This window comes from Sturnira hondurensis, unplaced genomic scaffold (assembly GCF_014824575.4).
Source record: "Sturnira hondurensis isolate 20B ecotype Veracruz unplaced genomic scaffold, ASM1482457v3 Scaffold0003090, whole genome shotgun sequence".
NCBI classification, from domain to species: Eukaryota; Metazoa; Chordata; class Mammalia; order Chiroptera; family Phyllostomidae; genus Sturnira; species Sturnira hondurensis.
In genome coordinates this window covers 1468499-1494958 of record NW_028075721.1, presented here as the reverse complement: position 1 = coordinate 1494958, position 26460 = coordinate 1468499, and the positions used below count along the sequence as shown (strand labels likewise).

The 26460-nt window shown below is 38.1% G+C and overlaps 2 protein-coding genes across 4 annotated transcripts in view; both read left to right on the top strand.

The window, feature by feature from the left end:
• Positions 1 to 26460, top strand: part of NFATC3 (nuclear factor of activated T cells 3) — a 111808-nt gene that overhangs the window by 76720 nt on the left and 8628 nt on the right. For 2 of the 3 annotated variants that reach the window (XM_037041439.1, XM_037041438.1), the window contains exons 7-9: positions 1376 to 1431; positions 2583 to 2709; positions 8351 to 9358. In XM_037041439.1, the coding sequence (XP_036897334.1) occupies positions 1376 to 1431; positions 2583 to 2709; positions 8351 to 9358 (1191 nt within the window). Of the gene's footprint in view, positions 1 to 1375; positions 1432 to 2582; positions 2710 to 8350; positions 9359 to 24890; positions 24995 to 26460 lie in introns of all 3 variants that reach the window. The other variant, XM_037041440.1, reaches the window with a different exon arrangement.
• LOC118983831 (COX assembly mitochondrial protein 2 homolog) lies at positions 5696 to 6372 on the top strand. Its single transcript, XM_037041451.1, has one exon. The coding sequence runs from the start codon at positions 5841 to 5843 to the stop codon at positions 6078 to 6080; it is 240 nt and encodes a 79-aa protein (XP_036897346.1). The 5' UTR covers positions 5696 to 5840; the 3' UTR covers positions 6081 to 6372.

Sequence of the window (26460 nt, the reverse complement as noted above, 5' to 3'; positions counted from 1 at the left end):
GTTTCATTATAATGAACTGTTGGTATTTGCCTTTTTGCCACAGACTGAAAGCAAGTTATCCTGTCTTTATTATTTCAATAGCCCAAAGTCCCTGGCACAGGGGACCCAGCAAATGGTTGCTGAACTGGAGCTATAATGCTAAGTAGGCATTTTTTAATAGTGCCTCTTGTGTACAAGGACAGCTATTACCTAGTTTCTGGACAGAAAATGATCATCACAATCTGGAAGGTGCATTTGGTTGAGTCTCTCCTAATATCTTCATAGACCAGGTGAAGTCATGCTGGCTGTGGAGATAGTTGTGTAGGTTAGTCCCTGGGTGAATGCTCTGACATAAAAAGAACACTTTAGAACAGAAGTTCATCAGACTGGAAGGAGAGCTTTAGTAGTAGGTGGGGCTCTTCCCAGGTAAACAGTTCACTCGGGATGAAGAGACAGAAAATATGCTGGATAGATCTTCATGTGACAGAAATCTGGAAAGCCTAGAAGCCCATTTTAGAAGACCATCAGTATCCAAAAAGATCTTGACACAAAATGATCTAAGAAAATGAAGTCCAGTAGGGAGAAATCAACATAACAAGGGTTTGGGAGGGCAGCTGCGTAAGCACACAGTGTGGGAGCTTGAGCTTCCTATTGCCTACTCTGGGCAATAGGAAATGTGGCACACCGAGGGACACTTCTGAATACACACAGCGAGTATGAGAGAGAACATGGGGCCACTCTCTCTGAAAACTTACTAACAGGGACACAGCATCTCTGCATAAGGTTACTAAGAGCTTTAGTTACTGTCTGCAGTGCTGGGTTATTTCTCACCTGGACTATTCAGTCCTGGGCTTGGGGCATTTGGAGGGAGATGGTCACACTGGAGGAATATTCAAAGAAGAGTGACCAGGAAGGCTAAACTATTGTATAAAGGATTGATGCAGAAATGGAGATGTTAGCCAGCAGGAGATGAGAGACACAGGCAAATGTAGCTGCTTTTAAACAGTTATGGATGGTGGCTGCAAGGAGTAGTGCTTGACAAGTGTTAGACATTTTAAAGAGACAGATTTGATCTATCACAGAGAGCTTTCCAACAGCAGTTATTGTCCAGAGAGGAAGTGGGTTACTTGGTAAGAGTAAATTTTCCATTACTTAAGGCATACTAGCAGAAGTTGGCCACATCTTGGTGGAGATGCTCTCACAGGACTTTCAAATATCACTTAGTAGAATAAACTCAATGAGGCCTGCTAACCCAGGCATCCCAAGATCTTTATGGAAGTCAGTGAGAAACAGATGCCCTTTGCCAGTAAATTTGTGATACTAAATAACATTAGATTTTTGTTTATATGCTTTGTGACTTGAATTCCTTTTAACTGTAAGTTGTTTCTTTCAACAGATGGACGACCTCAGTGGGAGGTAGAAGGGAAAATAATCAGGGAAAAATGTCAAGGGGTAAGAAATTTATCTTATTTCTTTAGAAATATTTAAGAAGCTTAATGAGAAAATTAGTGCTGCTTGTGGTGTAGATGAAGAGTCTTTTATCTATTGAGTAATAGGAAAGTAACTTAAAATATTTAGAAATTTAGATACAAGATACCTTCTGATATTAAAATTAAAGTTGATGAAAGATAACTTGTGTCTTTCACCTCTTTGTGTATAGGATAGGCAAAATTAGAAATGAAAGATTATTAGAAGTTTCTTAGAGAAGTTACCATTAATTTATTTCTCTGAACTCAGTGAAGAAATCAAATTCAGTAAAGACCATATATAGTAGGCAGAAATAGAAAGAGGACAAGCCCTCGCTATTTCCAACTCTTCAGCATCAGGCCATTCAGGATTCAACAGAAAGCTGTGGTTCCTTCCTGGTTGGCATGGAGACAGAATCTTCTCTGTAATAGAGAATACCACTTCCCACAGTGCTGTTCAAAGACTTCGGGAGAGAGTGTTAGAGACTGCATTCAGTTTGGAGCAAAAGGTTTTCACGCTACTTGTGTAAAATTATTTTTATATGGGTACAAATTTTGTGTATTGACAATTTAGAACATTTTGAATATAAAATTTAAGATAAGAAATCTGAATATAACATAACTTGGGAAATAAGAAACTTGATTAAAAACGAGAATAGACTTCCAGTTAGGATGTATAGCAAGGGTATCAAACTCATTTTCACTGGGGGGCCACATTGGCCTCATGGATTGTCTTCAAAGGGCTGAATGTAATTTTAGGACTTATATAAATGTAACTGCTCCTTCATTAGGGGCAAGGAGCTCTACATTGTGCCTGCAATACTCACCTATAATATTTATTTGAACAAAGTATTTCACTTCAAAGTATGTTAGACCTTTTATTTCTGTTACAACAAGAAACCCAATTGAGTGAATAAAAAGCAATATTTCATTTAATTTTAAAGAGCTTATCTCTTTAGAGGGTCCATAGACTGAAGTATCCATAGAATATATCTCCAGACATAATCAGTTTTTCCGCATAATGATCTATGATGGAAGGGCCTGGGTAGATCTAAGGCTCGTGTAGTGCTGAGTTTAGCAGGTGCGTTTCATTTTTAGTTCTGAGTGTAATACAATCTTGCTTTCCATGCTCCTTAGGCTCACATTGTCCTTGAAGTTCCTCCATATCATAACCCAGCAGTTACAGCTGCAGTGCAGGTGCACTTTTATCTTTGCAATGGCAAGAGGAAAAAAAGCCAGTCTCAACGTTTTACTTACACACCAGGTATGAGGAGTTGTGATGGTTTACTACAGACCTTTCTTTCATAATGAATAAAAAGTTATTTGGTGCATCCTGTATTACAGTGTTCAAGGCAGGGTGGTTTATAATCAGTAAAAATTCTAGCATATGTCTCATCTCTAAAGCTTGTATTGACTTTAAATGTTAGGTGTGATGACAGTTGTTATTTTATTATAAGGAAATTAGACATTTGAATGTAGATTTGAGTCTGTTTTTAGAATCTCCCAAAAATCACCAGTACTACAGGAAGGGCAGGTGTTTGTGAATATGTGTGAACTCTCCTTGTGCCCTGTGTACTGCAAGAAGTCAGTTTTACCAGGGGGTGACATTAAATTTGTGTTCCACATATCATTTTTCCTACAATATATAAATATGTCAAATTAACATGCACACCTTAAATTTATAGTGTTATATGTCCTACGTACTCAGTACATTAAAAAGTTAAAAATAAACTTATTTTCCTCATATTTCTTCTATCTCTGTAAGATGTTGGTGATCAGTGTTTTCAAATTACTAACTGTGGAGAGTGAGAGGTGTATGTGTATGAGAGGCTCAGTGTTAAAAAGGTGATTTGCCCTGGTTAATGTGCTTAGTGGGTTGAGTACTGGCTTGCAAACCAAAGGGTCACTTGTTGGATTCCCAGCCAGGTCCCCAGTTTGGGGTGTGCATGAGGCAACCATTCAATGTTTCTTTCTCTCATCGATGTTTCTTTCTCTCTTTCTCCCTCCCTTCCCCTCTCTCTGAAAATAAATAAATAAAATCTTTGGCGGGGGGTGGCGGGGAGGTGATTCAAATAGGTAGTGTTTTGAATGCCCAAAGGGGAGAGCATTAATGAGGATAAAACATTATCAGGCTCCTCAGAAAGTTGGAAGGACACAGAATTTAAAATACAGAAGGTAGAATGAGCCTTAGATAGGAGAACAGGAGGGAAGGTAAAGAAAATGAACACAATGGATGTGCATTAGGAAGGTTTATAGATACAGTATTAGAGAATTTAGTGGGTTTCCATATGATAGTGTCTTTTTTTCTGTAAAGAATGGCATGTGAATTTTCCTTTTGTGGGCAGTGTGGTTATATGGCAGTGTGAAGAGTGTGGAGAAGTTTGGTACAGTTGTTATAAAGACAGCAACTAATGGCATACAGTTCAGGAGTCTTATCAAATGCTATTGAGATGGGGACTGTGAAGTCTAACCTGAATAAGAAGGGAGAGGGCTGCTGGGCATGGATGGGGGAACAATAGTGTCAGCAGATTAGAGGTTTTGATGACCACCATCATAGTGGTAGTAACTGAATGGTAAACAGAAAGAAGAATGTAACACATTTACATTGTTAGCTCACAAACCAAGAGGACAATATAAAGGCAGTGTCCTTGTGGGCATTCGTAGGAGAATGAAAATCAGTGGGGCCCCCAGAGCGCAGGGAGAGTATTGGATTGGATTGCAGCTGTCATCACTGGCCTTACAGTTGACAGAACAGAGATCAGGGGGCATACTAACAGAAGGAAGGATGGACACACAGGAGTGTTTGGACAGTCCTTGTCCTGGCTGATTGCTGTTTTTATCTCTGTAGCATTTGACTTTTTATTAAATAACATTTTTACAAAAAGAAATACACTACTGTATTTCTTGTCTTTAAAGAAAGGTTGGGAAGACAAGTTGGGAAACTATTGTTCTGTCCTAGATCCTTTTGACCCATGTAGAGACACAACTTTTGAAGAATAGAAATGGAACAATATCATATATACTAATTTTGTAGCATGAGCATATTTACTTTTTCTCATCAGCAGCTAAGAGTTCTGCCAAATTTTAAGATCTTCTTCGTATCCTAGTATTTAACCCTGTCATTATGTTAGAGCTATTTCATGTGTCTTATTAATTTGTGTGAGTTCTTTATATTAAATATTTTAGCCTTTTATGTTTGTGGCAAGTAATTCCTATTAAAATTTTACCTATAAAAATTTTAGGTAGTCATAAGTTTCTTGTTTTTTATTAAAGGATTTATCAGTTTGTTACCTTTTTGGAAACCCCCAGCCGTAGGGATCTGACCAATATCAATAAAAGTAGAGAAATTATCATTAATTGCAAATGTCTGAATCTTTTAAATTTTTTGAAAACTAAAAATGCTGTTTAGCATTATTTGTCCCATAATCAGTTTACTTTATAAAATGAAGGTAGTTAATAGAGCACAGAGCTCTTTATTAGTGGTGCTGCCTGAACTTCTTCCCAGCCATGAACTCCAGACTTCTGATGGGGGAGTCTCACCCTTACCCCAGCGTCCCTGAAATTGTTGAGGGGAATGTATCTCTGTCTGAAGCCTAGCAGAAGTTTTTTATACTGGAGGTATCATCTGTGCTCTGGTTTTGGAATAATGGAGCTTTTAAGGGCAGCATTAGAGCCAGACTCTTGTGTAGTATTTTGCCTGTAGGAAAATATATTCTGTGTTGTAAATAGTTGACCAGACAGACTGACTTTCGGATTGCGGTGGTTTTGATTGGGAGAGAAAACTTGCCTTACAATCAGGATATCAGATCTCAGTTCCATGCCAGACTGTACCCACTGGTTAACCTCTCTATATAAAATGAGAATATATAGAGAGGTTAAAATGAGAATATATATTCAAACTGCTTAAATTATTTTATTCTTCGATTTTTATGCAAAAAGCCAATATAAAAAAAAAGAACTAAAGCAAGTTTAGATGCTCTATTTGTACTGGAAGAGGAAATTCAGAGAGTTCCCACTCTTTGGATTCTACTCTTCTACATTCACCAGTTGAAAAACAGCGTGAGGCTTCTCATACTTTGAAAACCATAACACCAGTGAATTTTTCTGTATCACTCCATCCATCAACATGCTAGATTTGAAAAGGAGCATATATAGCACAAAAGGTAGAGTTAGTCTGTTTTAAAACTCAGCTCATTCTTAATATTGAAAGGTCTCTCAAATGTTATTTTCCTCAAATAAGAATAAGTTGTCATAGGTGGCGGGGGCTGGCCTAGCGGGTCAGCTGTGGAGTGCGTTCCCTACTTCAGGGTCCCCTGGCCCTGGCACCCAGGCAACCCTGTTTTGGGGTGAGGAGCCTTCGCTGGTTGCTCTGCTGTGCTCCAGCTCCTCCTAAAGATGCATCCTGACTTATCTCCACACTTGCACACTGAAGAATGCAACGTGTTGATCAACTTACTTAAGGATTGTCACAAAAATCACAGCATTCTGAAATTTTTTGGTCATTGCAATGATCTTGATCGGGAGATGAGCAAATGCTTGAAGAAGGAGTACATGGACAAGAGGATCAAGAGCAGGGAGCATGGCAATGCAATGCGAAAAAGACTTGTGAATTCTCCACATGAATCTGAAACATAAATTATATTGTCACTGGATGCCTTGGCTGAGTGAAGACCCAAAGACTCTTGGTTGATAACCAAAAGAATTCTGTTTCATTTGGTCTCCAGAATCTTTTGAATAGCAAGTGACCCACGAGATGCCAAGCTGTGGAGAAATACGGAAACCCTGGGTTCAGACCGTTTGTAGAGCAGAGCCCTTAGTGCTCCGGTTCCTTTACCAACACTCCTGACTTTTAACATGCTTCTTTCCTTTGCCTACAGCCACTTAACATTCGAGCAACTTATTTCTCCCTTAATAAAATCATTGACTTAAAAAAAAAAAGAATAAGTTGTCATAGATGAGCAATGGGGATTTCCTTTTGGTCAGGTTGGAGTCTGAATCCCTTACAGACTAAAGGGTGATACTTGGTTTGGCAGTGTGGAAATACACTTGGTTTAGCAAAGCAGAACTCTCAGTCTAGATATAAAGATATGGGTCAGGAACATAGAAATAAGGTTTGGATCATGCAGAAAAAGATAGATGTTTTGCTAGAGTTTTCAATCTCTCCCTCTCCTTTTTAGTGCAGGCCCCATCTGCTCAGGGATGAGAGTAGGCTTTCTTGATATTCTCCCTCCTTACGCAGAACTGTAACTTTGGGTATAGAATTTACTGTGGCTTTCCTGGGACCTGAGTAGGAGTTGAAGTAAAAGGGGGGGGGGGAATTTAGTGGTCTAGGGAGAAAGCTCTAGTTCTGCAAAAGTCAGAAGAAAAATAAGTATGTTAAGACATTAGAACCCTGGCCAGGTGGCTTAGTTGGTTGGAGAGTCATCCCACACACCAAAAGTTTGCTGGTTCAATTCCCGCTCAGAGCACATACTTAGGTTGTGGGTTCAATCCCTGGTCAGGGCACATATGGGAGGCAGCCGATCAGTGCTTCTCTCTTACATTGATGTTTCTTTCTCATTCATTCTCTCTCCTCCTTCCTCTTTCTTTAAAATCAATAAACGTCCTCAAGTGAGGATTTAAAAAAAAAGGCATTAGATTAGACACAGTGAACTGTACTTGGAACACCTGAACAAGAACCAGAAGCTGAATGGAGGACTGGGTCAGGAATATGAGCGTTGTGACAGAAGCAACAAGAAGATTGGGGATATACCTTTCTCTCTTTCCTTGGGGTTGTTGGCTCACCAATTGCCAGATTTAGAGGTTTAAGTAGATGAATGATGAGCCATGCTGTTCTTGCTAGGAAGCCAGACTGAAGTGTAGAACCCAGATGCTCCCCAAATAAGTTGCTCTTCATTAGTTGCCTCTTCTACAATAAAAGATATTATCAAGATGGTCTTAATTCACTTCCTCAGATAAAGACCACACTTATATGAAGAGAATTGTACTTGGCAAGGGTTTGGTAAATGTTCAGATGAGATTTTTACGTTGCTTTGGGTCTCATAGTTATTTTCTTTCTATGTAAAATGAATTACAGTCGACCCTCCCCATCCATGGACTCCCAAAACAGCACAGATATTTATTGGAAAAAATTGATGTTTAATTGGACTTGCACAGTTCAAAACCTGTGTTGTTCAAGGGTCAACTGTAGTTTTATTTTGTGAAGATTATGAAATTTTTAATTATGTTAATAAGTAGTACAAACTTGAAAGGAACAAGGAGATGTCAATTTAGGAAAATTATTTTTGAATGAGTTATATAGCACTTCAGTGGGAAGCTAAAGTAGATAATTTCTAGAAAAACGGACTCAAGTGCTTGCTAAGAGAAACAGTGAAATCAGTTGTCTTTGACACACAAATTAAGTGGTGGTTCTTTTCTGTTTTGATGTACATATTAAACAAAATAAACAAAACACATTGATTCCTGCTTTGAGTAGGCCTTTCATCAGGTAGACTCATTCTAAAACATGAATCTGTGCTTTTTTTGATGTGATAAGGGATAATAGCTGATACTTGTATTTTCTGTTTTGCTCGATGGAATGGTAAAGTGGGATCTTCATTGATAATACAGTATTACTTGCAGTGCTTAAAAGCATGGCCTTTGTTTTTGTTGTTGTTTTGACTTGAATACTTTTAGAGCAGGAACCATTCCCTGTTGCCTTATACTTGTTGACTTCACATATTTTATATCATCTGTCTTCTCTGAAGCCATTTTGAAGGTGGTTGTTTTTTTCCTTTTTGCATTCTCTCTCCATTGTTGCAGGCAATCTGTGACTTGGATTTGTGCTATCATTGTGTAGCCTAGAATGAAGGCTTTAAAATGTTTTTTGTATTATATAGTGACATTTGATTTAATTTTTTTTCCAGTTTTGATGAAGCAAGAACACAGAGAGGAAATTGACTTGGCTTCAGTTCCATCATTGCCTGTGCCTCATCCTGCCCAGACCCAGAGGCCTTCCTCAGATACAGGACATGGATGTGACAGTGTACTGTCAGCACAGAGAAGCTTGGTTTGTCCCATCCAGCAAACATATGCATCCATGGTAACATCATCTCATCTGCCACAGTTGCAGTGTAGGGATGAGAGTGCTGGTAAAGAACAGCATATGATACCTTCTTCAGTCATGCACCAGCCTTTTCAAGTCACACCAACACCTCCTGTGGGGTCTTCCTATGAGCCTATGCAAACTAATGTTGTGTACAACGGACCAACTTGTCTTCCTGTTAATGCTGCCTCTAGTCAAGAGTTTGTTCCAGTTTTGTTTCAGCAAGATGCAGCTCTTCCTAGTTTGATAAATCTTGGCTGCCAACCACCATCATCCATACCTTTTCATTCTTCAAACTCAGCCTCACCAGGACATATCTTAACCCATATACCTCATTCTGTGCATACCCTCCCTCATCTGCAGTCAATGGAATACCATTGTTCAAACACAGGACAAAGATCTCTTTCTTCTCCAGTTGCTGACCAGGTCACAGGTCAGCCTTCCCCCCAGTTACAGTCTATTACATATGGTTCTTCACAGTTAGGGTCTGCTACAGCAGTTTCCCCAGCAGCTTCTCATCCCCTGGCCAGTTCACCACTCTCCGGACCTTCGTCTCCTCAGCTACAGCCTATGCCTTACCAATCTCCTAGCTCAGGAACTGCCTCCTCACCAACTCTAGCCACCAGAGTGCATTCTGGACAGCATTCAACTCAAGCACAAAGTACAGGTCAGGGAGGTCTTTCTGCACCTTCATCCTTAATATGTCATAATTTGTGTGATCCAGCTTCATTTTCATCTGACAAAGCAACTGTGAACATTAAGCCTGAACCTGAAGAGCAAGAACCTAACTTTTCAACAATTGGTCTACAGGACATCACTTTAGATGATGGTAAGTTCATCTTTAGGTTCTTGAAGCAGTGAAGATCCAGAAACTTCCTTCTCTAAGTAAGAGGAATGAGAAAGCTACCATATAGGTTGCTTATTGGCATGTGTTTGGGCTTTTCAAAGTTGTTGTTACTAGAGATATGTTGATACATTATTTTAAGAATAGACCTGAAAATCTGTGCTGTAGACTTTTTTACCACTAGTATCTGTTGCAAAGTGTGAGAACTTGGTGATAGTCTACCACCCATTTGTGATGTAATTGAGGACATGAGATTTGCTGAGCATCTTTTCTTCCAGAACATTTAATAAGGTCATAGTGTCTAGAGAGTGGCATTCAGGAGTGTTGATTTAGTAAACATTGCAGAATGCCATCATTTGTAGGGCAGAATAGATGCTGGAAATACTAGGAATGTATCAAGATAGAATTCCTGTTCTTGAGGAGACTCACACAAGTAAAGAAGCTGCTCCTTTGTGGCCCTTCTGGCTTGCTGAGTCAGACAGTGGAGATAGTGCAAGATTGGACTGGTTTGTTGCTGCTGGCACAGCTGTTGGTGCCAAAGTAAAAAGTTCTTTATGTAAATATAGCAAGTTGTTATGTAGACCTCTGTTTTTCTTTTTTAAACGATTTTATTTATTTATTTTTAGAGAGAAGGGAAAGGAGGGAGAGAGGGAGAGAAGTATCAATATGTGGTTGCCTGTCAAGCACCCTCAACTGGGAAACTGGTGTCCTTTTGGTTTGTAGGCTGGCACTCAATCCACTGAGCTACACCAGCCAGGTGTTTTTTTATAAAATCAGTAAATTGGGGAACAAACTCTGGAATGTTAGTTGTTTCAACAAATGAAAATTCCCCAAAATGTAATTTTTAGGTAATAGTTATAGAGTTTATTCTTGACTTTATCATCATTTATATGGTAGTGAAATTTTTTCTAAATAGGAATTCAGTGATGAAAGCTACTGTAAGTATTATTCGATATGAAAATGCTAACGATTTTGAAACATGGGTGTAGAATTTTAGTTCTCTCTGGTTTTGTATTAATCTATAGAAAAGTAATTTAAGCTCAGTCATCTCCTTGACATATCTAGAAAGGCTGACTTTACTACTTAGTTGCAAAACTGGTCTTAAATTTCAAATTCCAAGCATCCAAGGGGAAAGGAAGGTGAATAAAATGTGATACTGCCCCCTCCCAAGTCTTCACCATCAGGTCAGTACACAACTATCAATACAGTGGGTCTGAGTCACTTATCACTAAAATATAAGAGAAGCACTTTAGGAGATCAGAGAAATGTGACAGATTCCATAAGGATTTAGCAAGTCTACCTTGACATGACTTTTGACCTTGGAGGATGAGTATATGTTTTCAAAATGAGGATCAGAGGGCAAATCAGGTAACATAAGCAGAAGCATAGAACTGTATCTAGGAAAGCTTGATTGTCTGTGGCTGGATGATCAACAGCATAGTAGAGGATGGCTTTCAAAGTCATAAGGGGATGATATACCAGGTCATTTGTGTGTAAGAGAAGATATTTGAATAAACTGAAGCCAACACCTACTATTTGTATAAATCCTTTTTCTGTTCCTTTTAAAATTTAATGTTCACTAATCCTTTATCTCTGAGATAGATAGTGATGTTAAATTTTTTTTTAATTTATTGATTTGAGAGAGAGAGAGAAATAACGACTTGTTGTTCCACTTATTGATGGATTCATTGGTTGCTTCTTGTATGTGCCCTTACCAGGGATTGAACCTGCAACCGTGGCATATTGGGTCGACCCTCTAACCAACTGAGCTACCTAGCCAGGGCAGATAGTGACCTTTAAAGAACTGGACTTTCTGAAGGTCACACAATTGATGAGTAGCAGAGCTGAGACTAGAATCTGATCTTTTCACTCTAGTCTTTTTCTTGGAGCACTACAGTACCTCTCATCAGCAGCAGCCTTGATGGATAGAACTCTCTGCTAAAGGGGATCCCTCAAACTCTTTTGATTCCTAGAGATAAGCCCTGGCTGGTGTTGCTCAGTGGATTGAGTGCCAGCCTATGAACAAAAGGGTCACCAGTTCAATTCCCAGTCAGGGCAAATGCCTGGGTCATGAGCCGGGTCTTATGTGGGGATGCCCTTGAGAGGCAACCACGCATTGTGTTTCTTTCCCCCTCTTCCTCCTTTCCCCTCTCTAAAAATAAATAAATAAAATCTTTAAAAAACAAATTCCTTAAGATTAGTGGAATGTTCTCTGTGAATGTGTGTGCAGAATTTCACTGCTTGAACACATGTTCACAACTCTATCTGGTCTGTGACACTTATACTGGTAGTATTTGAGGGCTCTGGTATTGTGTTCTCTTTATGCACAGTTGGGGGTCATTGCTTGCTTAATAATGATGGACACCAGGTAGAGAGGAGGCTACTACTTTAATGCAAAACAGATTTTTAAATAAGTAAAGTCTCTTCCAAATATACACAGGCTTTTAAAATGTTAACTATGTGTTCTTTTGGCAATTTTAGACTAACTATTCATAGTGTTTTTAAGATTTATATTTAGAAAAAATATATTTATTTTACTTTTTTTAAGATTTTATTTATTTAGCCCTGGCTGGTGTAGCTCAGTGGATTGAGCACGGGCCTGCGAACCAGAGGATCGCGGTTCGATTCCCAGTCAGGGCACATGCCTGGGTTGCAGGCCAGTTCCCGGCAGGGGACACATGATACATTGTGTGTCCTCGGCAGAGGCAGCCACACATTGATATTTCTCTCCTTCTCTCCTTCCCTTCCCCTCTAAAGATAAATAAATAAAATCTTTTTTTAAAATATTTTATTTTAAAAATAAAATAAAATCTTTTTTTATTTTATCTTTTTTAAAAATCTTTTTAAAAAATATTTTATTTATTTATCTTTAGATGGGAAGGGAAGGAGAGAAGGAGAGAAATATCAATGTGTGGTTGCCTCTCATGTGTCCCCTGCTGGGAACTGGCCTGCAACCCAGGCATGTGCCCTGACTGGGTATTGAACCATGATCCTTTAGTTCGCAGGCCTGTACTCAATCTGCTGAGCTACGCCAGCCAAGGCAGAAAAAAACATATTTAGAATTTTAATCCCTGAAACAAAAGGTGAGACCTTGAATGATAACCTATCACACATTTGTGATGAAACAGAAGACATGAGATACATTGAGCATGTCTCAAAGGTATTCTAGCTCATTTTCTTTCCAAGTAAGGACTTTTTTTTTCTTCTAAAAAGAGACCAAGGCTGGAACCTGCTTTTTCTAATTTATCACAGATTGAGTGGTTTTGGAGAGGTGGGGGTGGGGCAGCAAATTGGAACTTGTGGAAAGGCTTTGTGAAAATTTTATCTTTTGACTATGTGAAGATGTGTTGCAAAAACAGAATCTAGAGAGATAAGGTCTCTGAGAACAAGTATAAAAAAATGATTTCATTTTTGCTCCATTCATTGTGTAGGACACACGATCAAGAAAAGTTCCCAGATTGTAGCTCCACAGAAGATAAGGATTGGCTATTGAATTCCCTCATTGCCACCTAGCAGGGGACTTGATAGAAGCTCAGTAGTGCTAGTGGTCATTGAAGAGGGGGAAAAACTAAAGTGTACTCCAGAGCACCTCAGATATTGGATGCAATTTTTGTAAATTGCATTTTTGATGCTTAACTTGAACTCTCGATATTTTATTAGTCAACTGACTCATTGATTATATTTTTTGGATTTGCTTTTGAAGGTAAATTCTAGATGCCTAGAAAACCCTATAGTTATGCAAAATTTTAATATAAATTTATTTTAAAAACAACATATCTTATAGGTCTTGAACTCCATAGTATTTAAATGTCTCCTTTCTGGCAAGCTTTAAAAGTAAGTCATTATGCATGCCAAAAAGGATTAGAAGCGCTGTTGACATAAGAAATGTCCAAACCTGTAGAGAATTTTTGTAAGAGTTTATTGGAGCCAAACTGACAGCATATGCCAAGGAGCAAGATCTCAAATGCCCTTGAGAATAACAGTTTTGCAACTTCTTTTAGGTATTTGAAATTAAGGGAGGAAGTGCATGGAAGATCGGAGAAAGCAAGGCAGAGATTGGTTTACAGGAGGGTTAACAAATTTAATGAAATTATGTGCCCTCTTGAGGGTTACCCCCATTCAGGGGTATGACTTCTGGTATTTCAAAGGTGTGTTACCCTACACATATAAGAACAGTGGGTAGGGCTGGCTTAAAACCTTCCGCTGAAGGAGTTATAGGCCTTGGGGTGTGACTACCCACTGTGACCTGCCCAGTTAGGAATTTATGATCAGATCAGCCTATGAAGTTAGTTTCGTAGAACTCCCTTTTCACTTTGTCCATGGCACTGAAAGCTAGCCTGAGCTCAAGTTTTATTTTTAACTTTTTTATATTGCATTAAGTATTAAGTACAAAGTCTTACAGAGGACACAAATATTTTTTAAATTTTGTGCTATACTAGTTAAATATACTTGTCATCTAATCCTAATAACTTCTTTAATCCTATTTCTATTTTAATTGTTTAACCTCCCCTTTAAAAATCAGGTTAAAGGTTAAAATATCCTTTTTAGTTTTGAAGTTTTTAAGTAAGATGGAATTTGTCAGGAATCATTCAAGTATTACTTGGCTGTTAGTTTTAGAAATGTGGATTACCACCTTAATTTTTTATTGTAAATTCAGTGCGATTTAACAGAGGAGATAACTAGTGCACTTCAGCTCAGAAATTTAAGACTTAGAGTTGGAAATATCCTAATACACCTCCCTCATTTTATGAAGACTTGAGTTTTATAGAGCCTAATTATTCATCCAGGGCAACACATTGAGCTACTAGCAAAGCCTCCTGGTCCCTAATTCAGGACCCTAGGAGTTTTTCCAGTGTCTGTAGTCACATTTCTCTTCAAGCTGCAGGTTGAGACTGCAGGTAGGAGAGATGAAAGAAGTGGCATTTTGTCTGTAGAGCCTTGGTTGTGAGAGGAGCCAAAGCAGTCCTAAGGATATTCGCGCCTTGGTGTAAATGAAGGTTTAGTCTCTACTCCACTCTTCTGTTTCACACCGAAGTTCATACTCTGGTGTCCCTAGTGACACTGTATTCCTGTGTGTCTCTTCCTCACCAGCCTCCTTGGAACTTCTGAGAGCCTTTTGAGTTCCAGCTGTCTTTGTTTTATGTGGTCTCTGATGCCTCTGGATTCAGAGGCAAAACAAATGTAAAACAAATCTAATCCTTCTTCTGTAATAGCCTTTCACATGTGTGAAATCTTGATGTCTTTCCCAGCCTTAAAAACACTCTAGCAACTGCACCCTCCCCTCACCCTCACAAACATGGAAGTTCCCCTCTGCTTGAACCCTGGTGTTTTGTTTTAGTTCCTTTTCATAGTGCAGTATTGGAAGGGAATAAATACACTCTTGCCAGCTCAGAGAGGATTGGGACTGTCATCCTCCTTGTGCAGATTTTCTTAGCTTGTGCAGGGGATCTTCTTAGCTCCATCTTGATACAGATCTAGTGAGTCATAAGTGGGACTGAATCACATGTTTTCTCTCCCTTTACCTCCTCCCATGGCTTTTTGGTAGGTTGTTTTTGGAACCCAGGATTATACTTTACAGCTGTCCTTGTTCAGTTTCATTGAGGTGATTTTGGCCTCTCATAATCAACCTTCCAAGCTCAGAAGAGTCCCAGAAAGCATTTCTGTTTCAGAGTAGTTTGGCTCCCTCCTCAGGAGGATTTCTCAGAGTAATGACAACAGCAAAATAGTGACCTTTAGCAAACCATGTTCTTTTTCAAGCAGTCTTCTTGTAAGCCTGTAATGTCTACTTTTTCTACCATTGAGAGCATTATTCAAAACTATTTTGCTATTTTCTTTTTTCTTTGCTAGCTAGATGTAGTATTGCCCTTGCTTGAAAAGTGTGTTCTACATCTATAAAACTATCAGTGACTTTTTACTGATACATTAGTTTGTATGCCTGGAGCTATAATTTTTTCCAAACATATCCATGCTTTATAAAGTGTATATGTCCTAGTTTTTTGGATCAAATGATGTAATAAATTAAAACATCACAGAAATAAAGCAGTTATCACAGCCGTATTTTAAGTATTTTAATTAAGATTACGGTATTGTTAAATTTGACTGTCTTAGACCTTTAAATACAGGCCCATTTAATTTGTGATTGAGCTAACTGCATCCAGTTACAACTTTCCATTAGAGTCCCTCAGTTTCCACTTGTCCTGCTTTCTTCAAAAACTAGCAGCCGCAGCTGCAGCCCTTCAGCACAGAAGAGAGTACATGTTAAATATAGCCTGACCTGCTGCTGTGGTGAAAACTGACACTGCCACTTGCAGGCTCTGTGCAGTAACATGCTGATCCTGAATGTAGGGCAGTTGCTAATTTGACTGTAAGCAGGGGCTGTATATGTGGCCTCAGCTGCTGCAGTTCTGTATGTAGCTGACAAGAAGAAGAGTCTGCTTTCAAGTAGCAGGGGCATGTTAAACACAAGATTCAGGTGGTTACCTTGGATTGGGGAAAGCAGGAGGCTGGTATGGTGGAACAGAGAGGTAAATTGTCAATGTCCTATTTCACCTGTAGGATACTCATTTCACTGGTGTTTATTGTGTTTAAATAAATAAAACAAAAGAAAGCCCTGCATAGTCAATGGTAAGAGTATGTCACAAATGAGGTATTAGAGTCAGTTAGGGGCCCTGGGCTGAAGGGAGGTAGATAATACTGAACTTTCTCCTTTAAGTGGGACTCTAGGTAACTCATGAATCCTCCTCCTGGGAAGCATGCATGTACTATTTAGCCTCAGACATACTTATGGTTTATAATTCCAGATGCAGGCATAAGTAAAATCTTTTGGATTGTATCTCATGCAGAATGTACCATAATGGGAATTCAAGACCTTATGTCCACTTGTGGACATACGTGTATATAATAAAAAAAAATTTTTTTAATTTAATTTTCAGACTCACAAGCTGGAAAAAATCCAAGACATCTACCACTCAGAAACCAGCACATCAAAAGTCTTCCAAATAAGTTCACTTCAAAAGTATATTTAAAACTAATTAATGGATTATGGTTATTCTTTTGATAATAAAACTTTTTTTAGCACTGTGCTAGGTATTTTGCCAGTAGCTCATTAATTTATTCCTATTGACTTTGAAAAGTGAATTTTTAGCTTTATTTTAGAGATGTGGTGCAGAGAGAGCTTACATACTTTCTCAGTATTTTTTTTAAGATTTTATTTATTTATCTTTAGAGAGGAAGGAAAGGAGAGAAATGTCAATGTATGGTTGCCTCTCATGTGTCCCCTGCTGGGAATTGGCCAGCAACCCAGGCATGTGCCCTGACTGGAAATCGAACTGCGATCATGTGGTTCGCAGGCCCGCGCTCAATCCACTGAGCTACACCAGCCAGGTGACTTTCTCAGTATTATATGGCCACAAACACAGGGACTGGCATTTGAATCCAGGTCTGTCTGAAATTTAGATTGTGTCACATGTGTTTAGTGGTTTCTGAAGTAGCTGTAATTGATTATATAATCTCACCTCTATAAACACAATAAACAGTCCTTATATTTGTTTGCCATGTGTAAGATACAAAGGCAGTGTCTAAAGAGTGTTCTATTTTAAAATTCATATCCTGTTTTTGAGTTCCTTTGAAAATGGATTATTTACAGAGACAAAAATATTTTAGAGTTTATTTGTTTATAGAGAGAGGGGAAGGGAGGGAGAAAGAGGGGGAGAGAAACATCCATGTGTGAGAGAAACATTGATCTATTGCCTCTTGCATGTGCCCCAATCGGGGACTGGCCCGCAGCCCAGGCACGTGCCCTGATCGGGAATCAAACTGATGGCTTTTTGCTTTGTAGGATTCTGCTCAGCCAACTGAGCCACACTGGTCAAGGCAGGACAAAAATATTTTAAATAAGAAATCTTGCCGGGGATGTTAGCATTTGATAAAACTTAGGTAAATATATGTAAATAACTTTTCTGCTTGAAGATACATGACTTTTTTTTTTTTACTTATATAAAGCCTACCATTAGCTTGTCTATCCAGACAGGAGGAAAAGTGTGAAAATCTTAATTCTGGTGGAGGCTAGGAAAGGGTTGAGAGTATTGGTTACAGGCAGTCTAGCTTTATATGTACAAGAATGTGGAACAAAGTCCCTTGTAATCATTTTGTGTATTTAAAAGCATCTGTATCCCTGGTTGGTGTGCCTCAGTGGATTGAGTACGCACCTGGGAACCAAAAGGTCACTGGTTTGATTCCGTCATGGCACTTGCCTGAGTTGTGGGCCACGTCCCTGGTTGGGGGTGTGCAAGAGGCAGTTGATTGATATATCTCTCACACACTGATGTTTCTCTCCCTCACTTCCTCCCTTCCCCTCTGTCTAAAAATACATAAATAAAAAATTTTTAAAGCTTCTGTAGCCCTGGTTGGTGTGGCTCAGTAGATTGAGTGCCAGCCTGTGAACCAGAGGGTCGCCAGTTTGATCCCCAGTCAGGGCACATACATGCCTGGGTTGTGGGCCAGGTTCCCAGTGGGAAGCATGTGAGAGGCAACCACACATTGTTTTCATCTCCCTCTTTTCTTCCCTCCCTTCCCCTCTGTCTAAAAATAAATAAATAGTCTTTTAAAAAATAAAAATAAAAAAAGCTTCTATAGATGACTTTATGTAGAATGGGAATATTTAAATTTTATTTTATTTGTTTTTTTTTTAAAAGTCATGCATTCATGTGTTAAAAATACTAAAGGTACCCAGTTGGCCTCTTTATGGGCAATTGGAGTTACCAGTTAGTTTCTTGGCTGTCAGTCCAGAACTATTATATGTATGTATAACAATTGTGTATTTTTTCCTTATTTTTACTACCACATTATGTATACTATTATATATTTTGCTTTTTCCATATAGTCAATCTTGAAATTTTTCTCTTTTTTTAAAGATTTTATTTACTTACTTTTAGAGGGGGGGGAGGGAAAGAGAGGGAGAGAAACATCAATGTGTGAAAGATAGATCAGTCAATTGCCTTTCACATGCCCCCCTACTGGGAATCGAACCTACAACCTTTCAGTTTACAGATGGCAGATGGGCACTCAGTCCACTGACTCACATCAGCCAGGGCAATCTTGGAAATTTTCTGGTACCTTAAATAAACTTCCTTGAAAGATTTAAAAACAAAATAATAGCCATCCTAAATGGCTACAAAGTGGTATATCATTATGGTTTTGATTTGTATTTCCCTAATGACTAATTTTGTTGGGCATCTTTACATGACTTTATTTGGTCATTAAATATATCTTCTCCGGAGAAATGTCTACTCAAATTTTTTGCCCATTTTTTGGTTGAGTTTTTTTTTTTGTTTGTTAAATATTTTATTTTATTTTTAAATTTTATTTATTTATCTTTAGAGGGGAAGGGAAGGAGAGAGGAAGGAAACATCAATGTATGGTTGCTTCTCGTGCATCCCCTGCAGGGAACTGGCCCCTGCCGGAAACTGGCCTGCAACCTAAGCATGTGCCCTGACTGGAAATCGAACCGCGATCATCTGGTTCGCAGGCCCGCGCTCAATCCACTGAGCTACACCAGCCAGGGCCTGGTTGAGTTGTTTTTGTTATGAAGTTGTAGGAGTTTTTAATATATTCTCTATATTAATCTCATATGAAATATATTATTTGCAAATATATTTTTCATTATGTGGGTTGTCTTTTCACTCACTCGATAGTGTCCTTTGATCTTTTTAACTCTGATGGTAGTTTAGTTTATCTGTTTTTTCTTTTGCTGCCAGTGTTTTTAATGTCATACTTAAGAACTCATTGTTAATCTAAGATCGTGAAAATTTGCTCTTTGTTTTCTTCTAAGAGTTTTATTCTTTTAGGTCTTATGTTTAGGTCTTTAATCAGTTTTTAGTTAATTTTGTATATGGTGTGAGGTAGGAGACCAACTTCCATTCTTTTGCATGTGGATATCCAGTTTCCCCTATACCATCTGTTGAAGACTGCCTTTTCCCACATTGAATGGTCTTAGAACCTTGTTGGAAAGTGAGTTGGCCATATATTCTGAGGTTTTGTTTCTGGGCTCTTTATTTTGTTTCTTTGGTCTGTGTGTCTTTATGCCAGTACTACACTGCTTTGATTACTGTAGCTTTGTAGCAAGTTTTAAAATCAGGAGGTGTGAGTTCTCCATCTTTTTTCTTTGCCGAGACTGTTTTAGTTCTCCAGGGTTCTTTGAGATTCCATATAAATTTCAGGATTGGATTTTCTATTTCTGCAAAAAACACTGTTGGGATTTTGATAGGGATTGCATTGAATTGTATATTGCTTTGGATATTAGTATCATCTTAATAACATTAAGTCTTCCAATCCATGAACATTGGATATTTTTTGTTTATTTAGCTCTTTAATTTTTTTATTAGCAATGTATAGTTTTCAGTGTACAAAGTTTTCACTTTCTTGGTTAATTCCTTTTATTTTTTTGATTCTACTGTAAAAAGCAATGAATTTTAAAATTTATTTTTTGGATTGTTCATTGAAAATATATAGAATACAACTGAAGTTAGCGTGTTAATTTTATCTTACAACTGCTCACTTAATTTATTATTGCTTACATTTTTTGTATGTGGATTCTTTAGAGCTTTCTATGTATAAGATCATGTCATTTGTGAATAGAGATCATTGTACTTCGTCCTTTCTAATTTGGATGCCTTTTTTTTTAATTGACACTATTACAGATGTCCCCATTCACTCTCTCTTTGCTCACCTCCGCCCAGCCCCTGCCTCACCTTCGCTCTGGCCGTCACCACACTGTTATCTGGTTCTATGGGTTATGCATATATGCTTTTTGGCTAATTCCTTCACTTTCTTTCATCTAGTCCCCCTCTTTCCCATCCCCTCTTACTTCTGTCAGCCTGTTCCATGTGTCCATGCCTATGTTTCTGTTTAGCAGTTTATTTTGTTTATTAGATTCCACATATAAGTGAGATCATATGGTACTTGTCTTTCTCTGATTGCTTTATTTCACTTAGCATAATAATCTCCCGGTCCATTTATGCTGTTGCAAAAGGTAAGGTTTCCTTCTTTTTTTATAGTCATGTAGTATTGCATGGTGTAAATGTACCACAGCTTTTTTATCTATCCATCTACTGATGGACACTTGGGCTATTTCCAGATCTTGGCTATTGTAAGTAATGCTGCTATGAACGTAAGGTGCATATATTCCTTATGAATTGATGTTTCTGGATTCTTAGTATGTATTCCCAGAATTGGAATATCTGGGTCAAAAGTCAGTTCCATTTTTAATTTATTGAGGGACCTCCATACTGTTTTGCACAGTGGCTGCACCAGCCTGCATTCCCACCGACAGTGCATGAGGATTCTCACATCCTCACCAGCAGTTGTTGATTTCTTGAGAGTAGCCATTCTCACATGTGTTTTTAATTTGTTTTTAATCTCACTGTGGTTTTAATTTGCATTTCTCTGATTATTAGGAATGTTGAGAATTTTTTCAATGTCTTTTTGCCATCTGTGTGTTCTCTTTGAAGAAATGTCTATTCAGGTTGTTTGTCCTTTTTTAATTGGATGTTTTGGTGGTTTTGGTGTTGAGTTGTGTAAGTTCTTCATTTTGGTGTTGAGTTGTGTAAGTTCTACATTTTGGAAATTAATCACTTATCAGATATATCATTGATAAATATGGTCTCTCATACACTGGGTTCCCTTTTCATTTTGTTGATAGTTTCTTTTGCTGTGCAGAAGCCTTTTAGTTTGATGTAATTCTATTTGTTTATTTTTTTTCCTTCATTTCCCTTGCGCTAGGAGGTATATTGGCAAAAATATTGCTATGAGAGATGTCTGATATTTTACTGCCTATGTTTTCTTCCTGAATTTCTGTGGTTTCATGACTTACATTTAAGTCTTCTACCCATTTTGAGTTTATTCTTTTATATGGTATAAGTAGATGGTCTAGTTTCGTTTTTTTTGCATGTACCTGTCTAGTTTTCCCAACACCATTTATTGAAAAGACTGTCTTCACTCCATTGTATGGTCTTGCCTCCTTAGTCAAATATTATTTCACCATATAGGCATGGGTTTATTTCTGGGCCTTCTGTTCCACTGATCTGTATGCCTGTTTGTAATGCCAGTACCAGTCTGTCTTCATTACAGTAGCCTTGTAGTATATTTTAATACCAGGTATTGTGATCCCTCCAACTTTGTTCTTCTTTCTCAAAGTTGCTAAGGCTATTTGGGATCTTTTTGGTCCCATATAAATATTTGGTGCCCTGACTGGTGTGGCTCAGTGGATTGAGTGTCGGACTGTGCACCCAAAGGTTGCCAGTTGGATTCCAGGTCAGGGCACATGCCAGGGTTGTGGGCCATGTCCCCAGTTGTGGGCATGTGAGAGGCAACCAATAGATGTATCACTCTCACATCAATGTTTTTCTCCCTTTTTTCTCCCTCACTCTAAAAATAAATAGAGAAATTTTTTGGATTTTGGAAAATTTGTTCTTGGTATTATAATAGGAATTGCATTGATTCTATAGATTGCCTTGGGTGGAGTGAACATTTTAATGATGTTAATTCTTCCAGTCCATGAACATGGTATATGCTTTAATTTATTTGTATCTTCCTCATTTTCTTTCTTTCATGTCCTATACTTTTCCAAAGGTAGGTCTTTTGCTTTCTTGGTTATATTTATTTCTAGGTACCTTATTATTTTTGTTGTTGTTGCAATAGCGAATGGGATTATTTTCTTAGTTTCTCTTTCTGATAGTTCATTTTAGCTAAATAGAAATGCCACTGATTTCTGAATATTAATTTTGTTCTTAGCACTTTGCTAAATTCATTTATTAGCATCTGTGAATAATGACAGTTTTAATTCCTCCTTTCCAATTTGGATGCCTTCTATTTCTTGTCTGACCGCTGTGGCCGGTATTGCCAGTACTATGTTAAAAACAGACATACCCGTCTTATTCCTGATCTTAAGAGAAACACTTTCCATTTTTGCCTATTAAATATGATGCTGGCTGTGGCTTTGGATGCTTTTTATTTCTTTAACCTAATTACTCTGGCTAGACCTTCCAGCCCTGTGTTTAATAGAAGTGGCAGATGTGGACATCCTTGTTATGTTCTTGATCTTAGGGCAAAAGCTTTCAGTCTTTTGTATAATGTTATCTTTGGGGTTTTCATATGCGGTCTTTTTCATTTTGAGGAAATTCCCTTCTGTTTCTAATTTATTGGGTGAGTTATTTAAAGGGCATTGAATTATGTCAAGTGCTTCTTCTGCATCAATTGAAATGAATATATGTGGGTTTTTCCCCTTCATTGTAGTCATTGATTTTCATATTTTGAACCATCCTGCATTCAAGAAATGAATCTCAGTTGGTCATGATGTCATATTAGAATTCTTCTAATACACTGTTGGATTCAGTTTGCTAGTATTTTGTTGAGGATTTTTGCATCTATATTCACAAGGGATAGTCTAGATTTCTTGAAGTGCCGTTGTCTGACTTTGATAATCAGTGCACTGCTGGCCTTAGAATGAGTTAGGAAATGTTCTCTTTAATCTTTTGGAGGAGTTCAAGGACTGTTGTTAATTCTTCCTTAGATATTTGGGCAAAGTTTTTGTGATAGGAAAAAATGAATTCAGTAATTTTTGGAGCTGTCAGTGTTCAAGGAACTAGAAAGGTGTTTCAAGGACTGCAAGTTTCTATCAGCACAATCTCAAATGACCACTGCCTGCTTCAGCCAACTCACAAAAGCCCCCAGTATCTCTTGGCCTCTTACCTTTGTTCTAGAGCTTCTTTCTTCTCATTTATGTGCCATTTTCCTTGGAATCACATGTTCTATGACACCTTCAAGTCTGTTTTGGAGGATTTAGTTGTGAAGATTGGGCACCCTCAGAAAGAAGACGTGGCAATGTTTGTTCAGCCTTTAAATTACTTGGCACATACTAGAATCTTTAACTCACCCCTGAAGACTAGGCTAGTGATCTCAAATTTGGTGATAAGAAAGCTTAAGGCAGAAAAATTTGCCTAAGCACCAAAGATTTCTGATTTTTGTTTTCACCCTGTTAGTGAAGCTGCATTTGCACAGATTGGATCCTCCTTTGTTTTCCCTTCTTTATCTGCCTAAGAAGAAGGTATTAATTACTGTTTTCATCTTTTTTCCCAAGATGAAAAAAGCATTATTCTAGAATTCATGGTTGAGTCCTTTTGTTTGAAGTTGTATAGAAAAAGCCAAAAATAATTCCTTACAGTTCAAAGGAGGAAGCTTTGTCTCATTTTATTTTGGATTCTAAGTGGCATCTGATGGTGTCAGCCACCCTCACAAAACTGATCAGTAGTGACTCCTCCTGAGTATAATGATTTTCAAACATTTATGACAGCTTTCCATGATGAAAAGTAAGTTTTTTATAGCACAAGACAGTGCATAACAAAAACGTATACACCTAACATAAAACTCTCACAAACCAATACGTAACCTTCATTTAAAAAAATGCTGACTGCTATCTTCTATTTTGTTTATATTTTTTTCTATTTTATTTTAAATACTGATTTTAGCTTGCTGAATTGATTTCATAACCTGCTAATGGATTGAACTTTAGTTTAAATAATATTCTTCTGTGACTCCCCCCAACTTTTCCTGTACATGTAGTTTTCTGGGCTCCTACCCTTAGACATTTTGATTCTGTGGTCTGAAGTAGAACCCATGAATTTAGACTTTTATTTAAATAAAAATAAAAATCCGGATAATTTTAATATAGCCAATAGAACTAATTTATTTAAAACTCAGTCTGTCTTTTAAGCCCTGGCTGGTGTAGCTCAGTGGATTGAGCACGGGCCTGCGAACCAAACAACCACATTGGATTCCCAGTCAGGGCACATGCCTGGGTTGCAGGCCAGTTCCCAGCAGGAGACCCACGAGAGGCAACCACACATTGATATTTCTCTCTGTCTCTCCTTCTCTTCCCCTCTAAAGATAGATAAATAAAATCTAAAAAAAAAGAATGCATTAAAAAAAGATAAATAAAACTCAGTCTATCTTTTAAATCACTGAAAATCCTCACTATAACTTTCCAAATTATTGTCTGTTTAATTTTAGAAAATCAGTTATAACCTCAAAAAATTTCTGGACTCCAATATTCATGTTATTTTGTAAAATGTGGGGAGCCATTTTATGCAGTGATTTACAGATAAAAGACAATTAAATTTCTCAATTATGGGGGGGGGGAAACCAGCCTGGGGCCCTGACTGGTGTGGCTCAGTGGATGAGCACTGGCCTGTAAAGCTAAAGGTCACTGGTTCAATTCCATTTAGGGCATGTGCCTGGGTTGTGGGCCAGGTGTCCCTATTTGGGGGCGTACAAGAGGCAACCAATCAGTGTATCTGTCAACATGGATGTTTCTCTCCTTTTCTTTTTCCTTCCCTCCCCGACTCTCTGAAAATAAATAAATAAAAATTAAAAAAACAAACCAACAAACAGCCTGGACATGTAGTAGATTAAGTTACCATCTGGTTTGTTCCATTCAGTAGTGATGTTGTCTTCTTTGACACAGACCAGTTTATGTCTGACTTGGAACACCATCCATCAGGTTCAGCAGAGAAATGGCCTAACCACAGTGAGCTCTCATGTCCACTTCCTTTCTGGAGAATCTAGAGGGTGAGTGTTGTTTGAATTGTGTCATTGTTTTTGTGCCCAAGTCTGGTATTTGCATGCTGTGGCCGGATTTGCATGTGCTACAAAGGTGGGAGTCTATATGGGCACCTTCACGGTAGGCCCACTCTTTATCTTTGGAGCTACACTTTTGACTGTAAGACTCTGCTTTTTAAATCTAACTGTACTCTGGCTCTTGCACTGATGTTTATAATTTTAGTCTGGGTTTGAATAAAAGGTAAATGTTTTATTGCATCTATTAAACCAAAACAGAGAGAGGTCCATCTATATGAGTTCTGTGGCTTGGTTGCTGAGTAAATTTGGTTGCTGCTCAGGTGTGTAAACCTTCTCATTTCTGGTCAAGTATTCTGTTTTGATGTGAGGCTGTGTGGAGTGGAAATGAAGCAGGAAATTGTATCCATTTATCAGAGGCAACCTGGATCTTCTACCTTAGAGTATGCCCTGTACGCTATGTTGGTACTCCTTGTAGTTCTTCTTGGGTTCCATTTGGAAGGAATTGTAGAGATGGAGTCTGTGGTGATGGAGGGGCTGGGCTTTAACCTCCCCCCACCACCAACACACACATACACACAGCCACAGAGCCCCTTTCTTTAGAGACTCAAAACCATGTAGAAAGTATGTGTTAGAGATTATAGATGTACAAATTATAATTCTCAAAATGCTATTTGAATTTTGTTTTAATGAATTTAGACTTGGAAGTAGACTTTTATATTTAGGATACCACATAGGCTACCAAAACCTTGGCTCCTCCTAGAAAGCTGGGGTATACTATTTTCACATCAGTCTTATCTCTAATCATGAAAGGAATAAAAATGGCAACTAAATTCCTGCCTTTATAAAACCCTTAGAAGAATTATAACCAGAAGGATTTAAATTAATTTCCTCATATTATGGTTCAGAAAATCAGAAAGATTAATTGCCTTAGTTACATCACAGCTGAACCAAGATTAAAACATATTTTTTCCAGTGTTTACCCCATTGCTCTTCTTGTGTGTGAAGGAGTGATCTTGGTGTTTATGTGGAGTGAAGGGATTAATGAGTAACTAAGGAATGAACAGGAGGTAAGAACATAGAAACAGCAGGTGGTATAGATAACTCCTTTATGATGTTAAGCAATGAAAGAAAAATTTAGATACAGAGGGCCCATGTGAGGTCTAGGGTTTTTGTTTGCTTTCTTGCTTGTTTGAGATGGAGTTACCCATATTTAATCAGTGATGAGAATGCTCTAGGAGGGATGGGAAGTGAATTAATTGAAGAGATGGAAGGATAAAGAAAATTGGACCAAGGTCTTGAAAGGCAAGCACATGGGATCCATAACAGAAGCAGTAAAATGAGTCATGTGGGTTTAGAATAAATGGCTCTGGAGCTCAGGGTTGGCCTGTGGAAATAATAAATGTGGGAGTCAATAGTATATAGAAATGGACAAAATTATACAGAGACAGTGTCAAAGT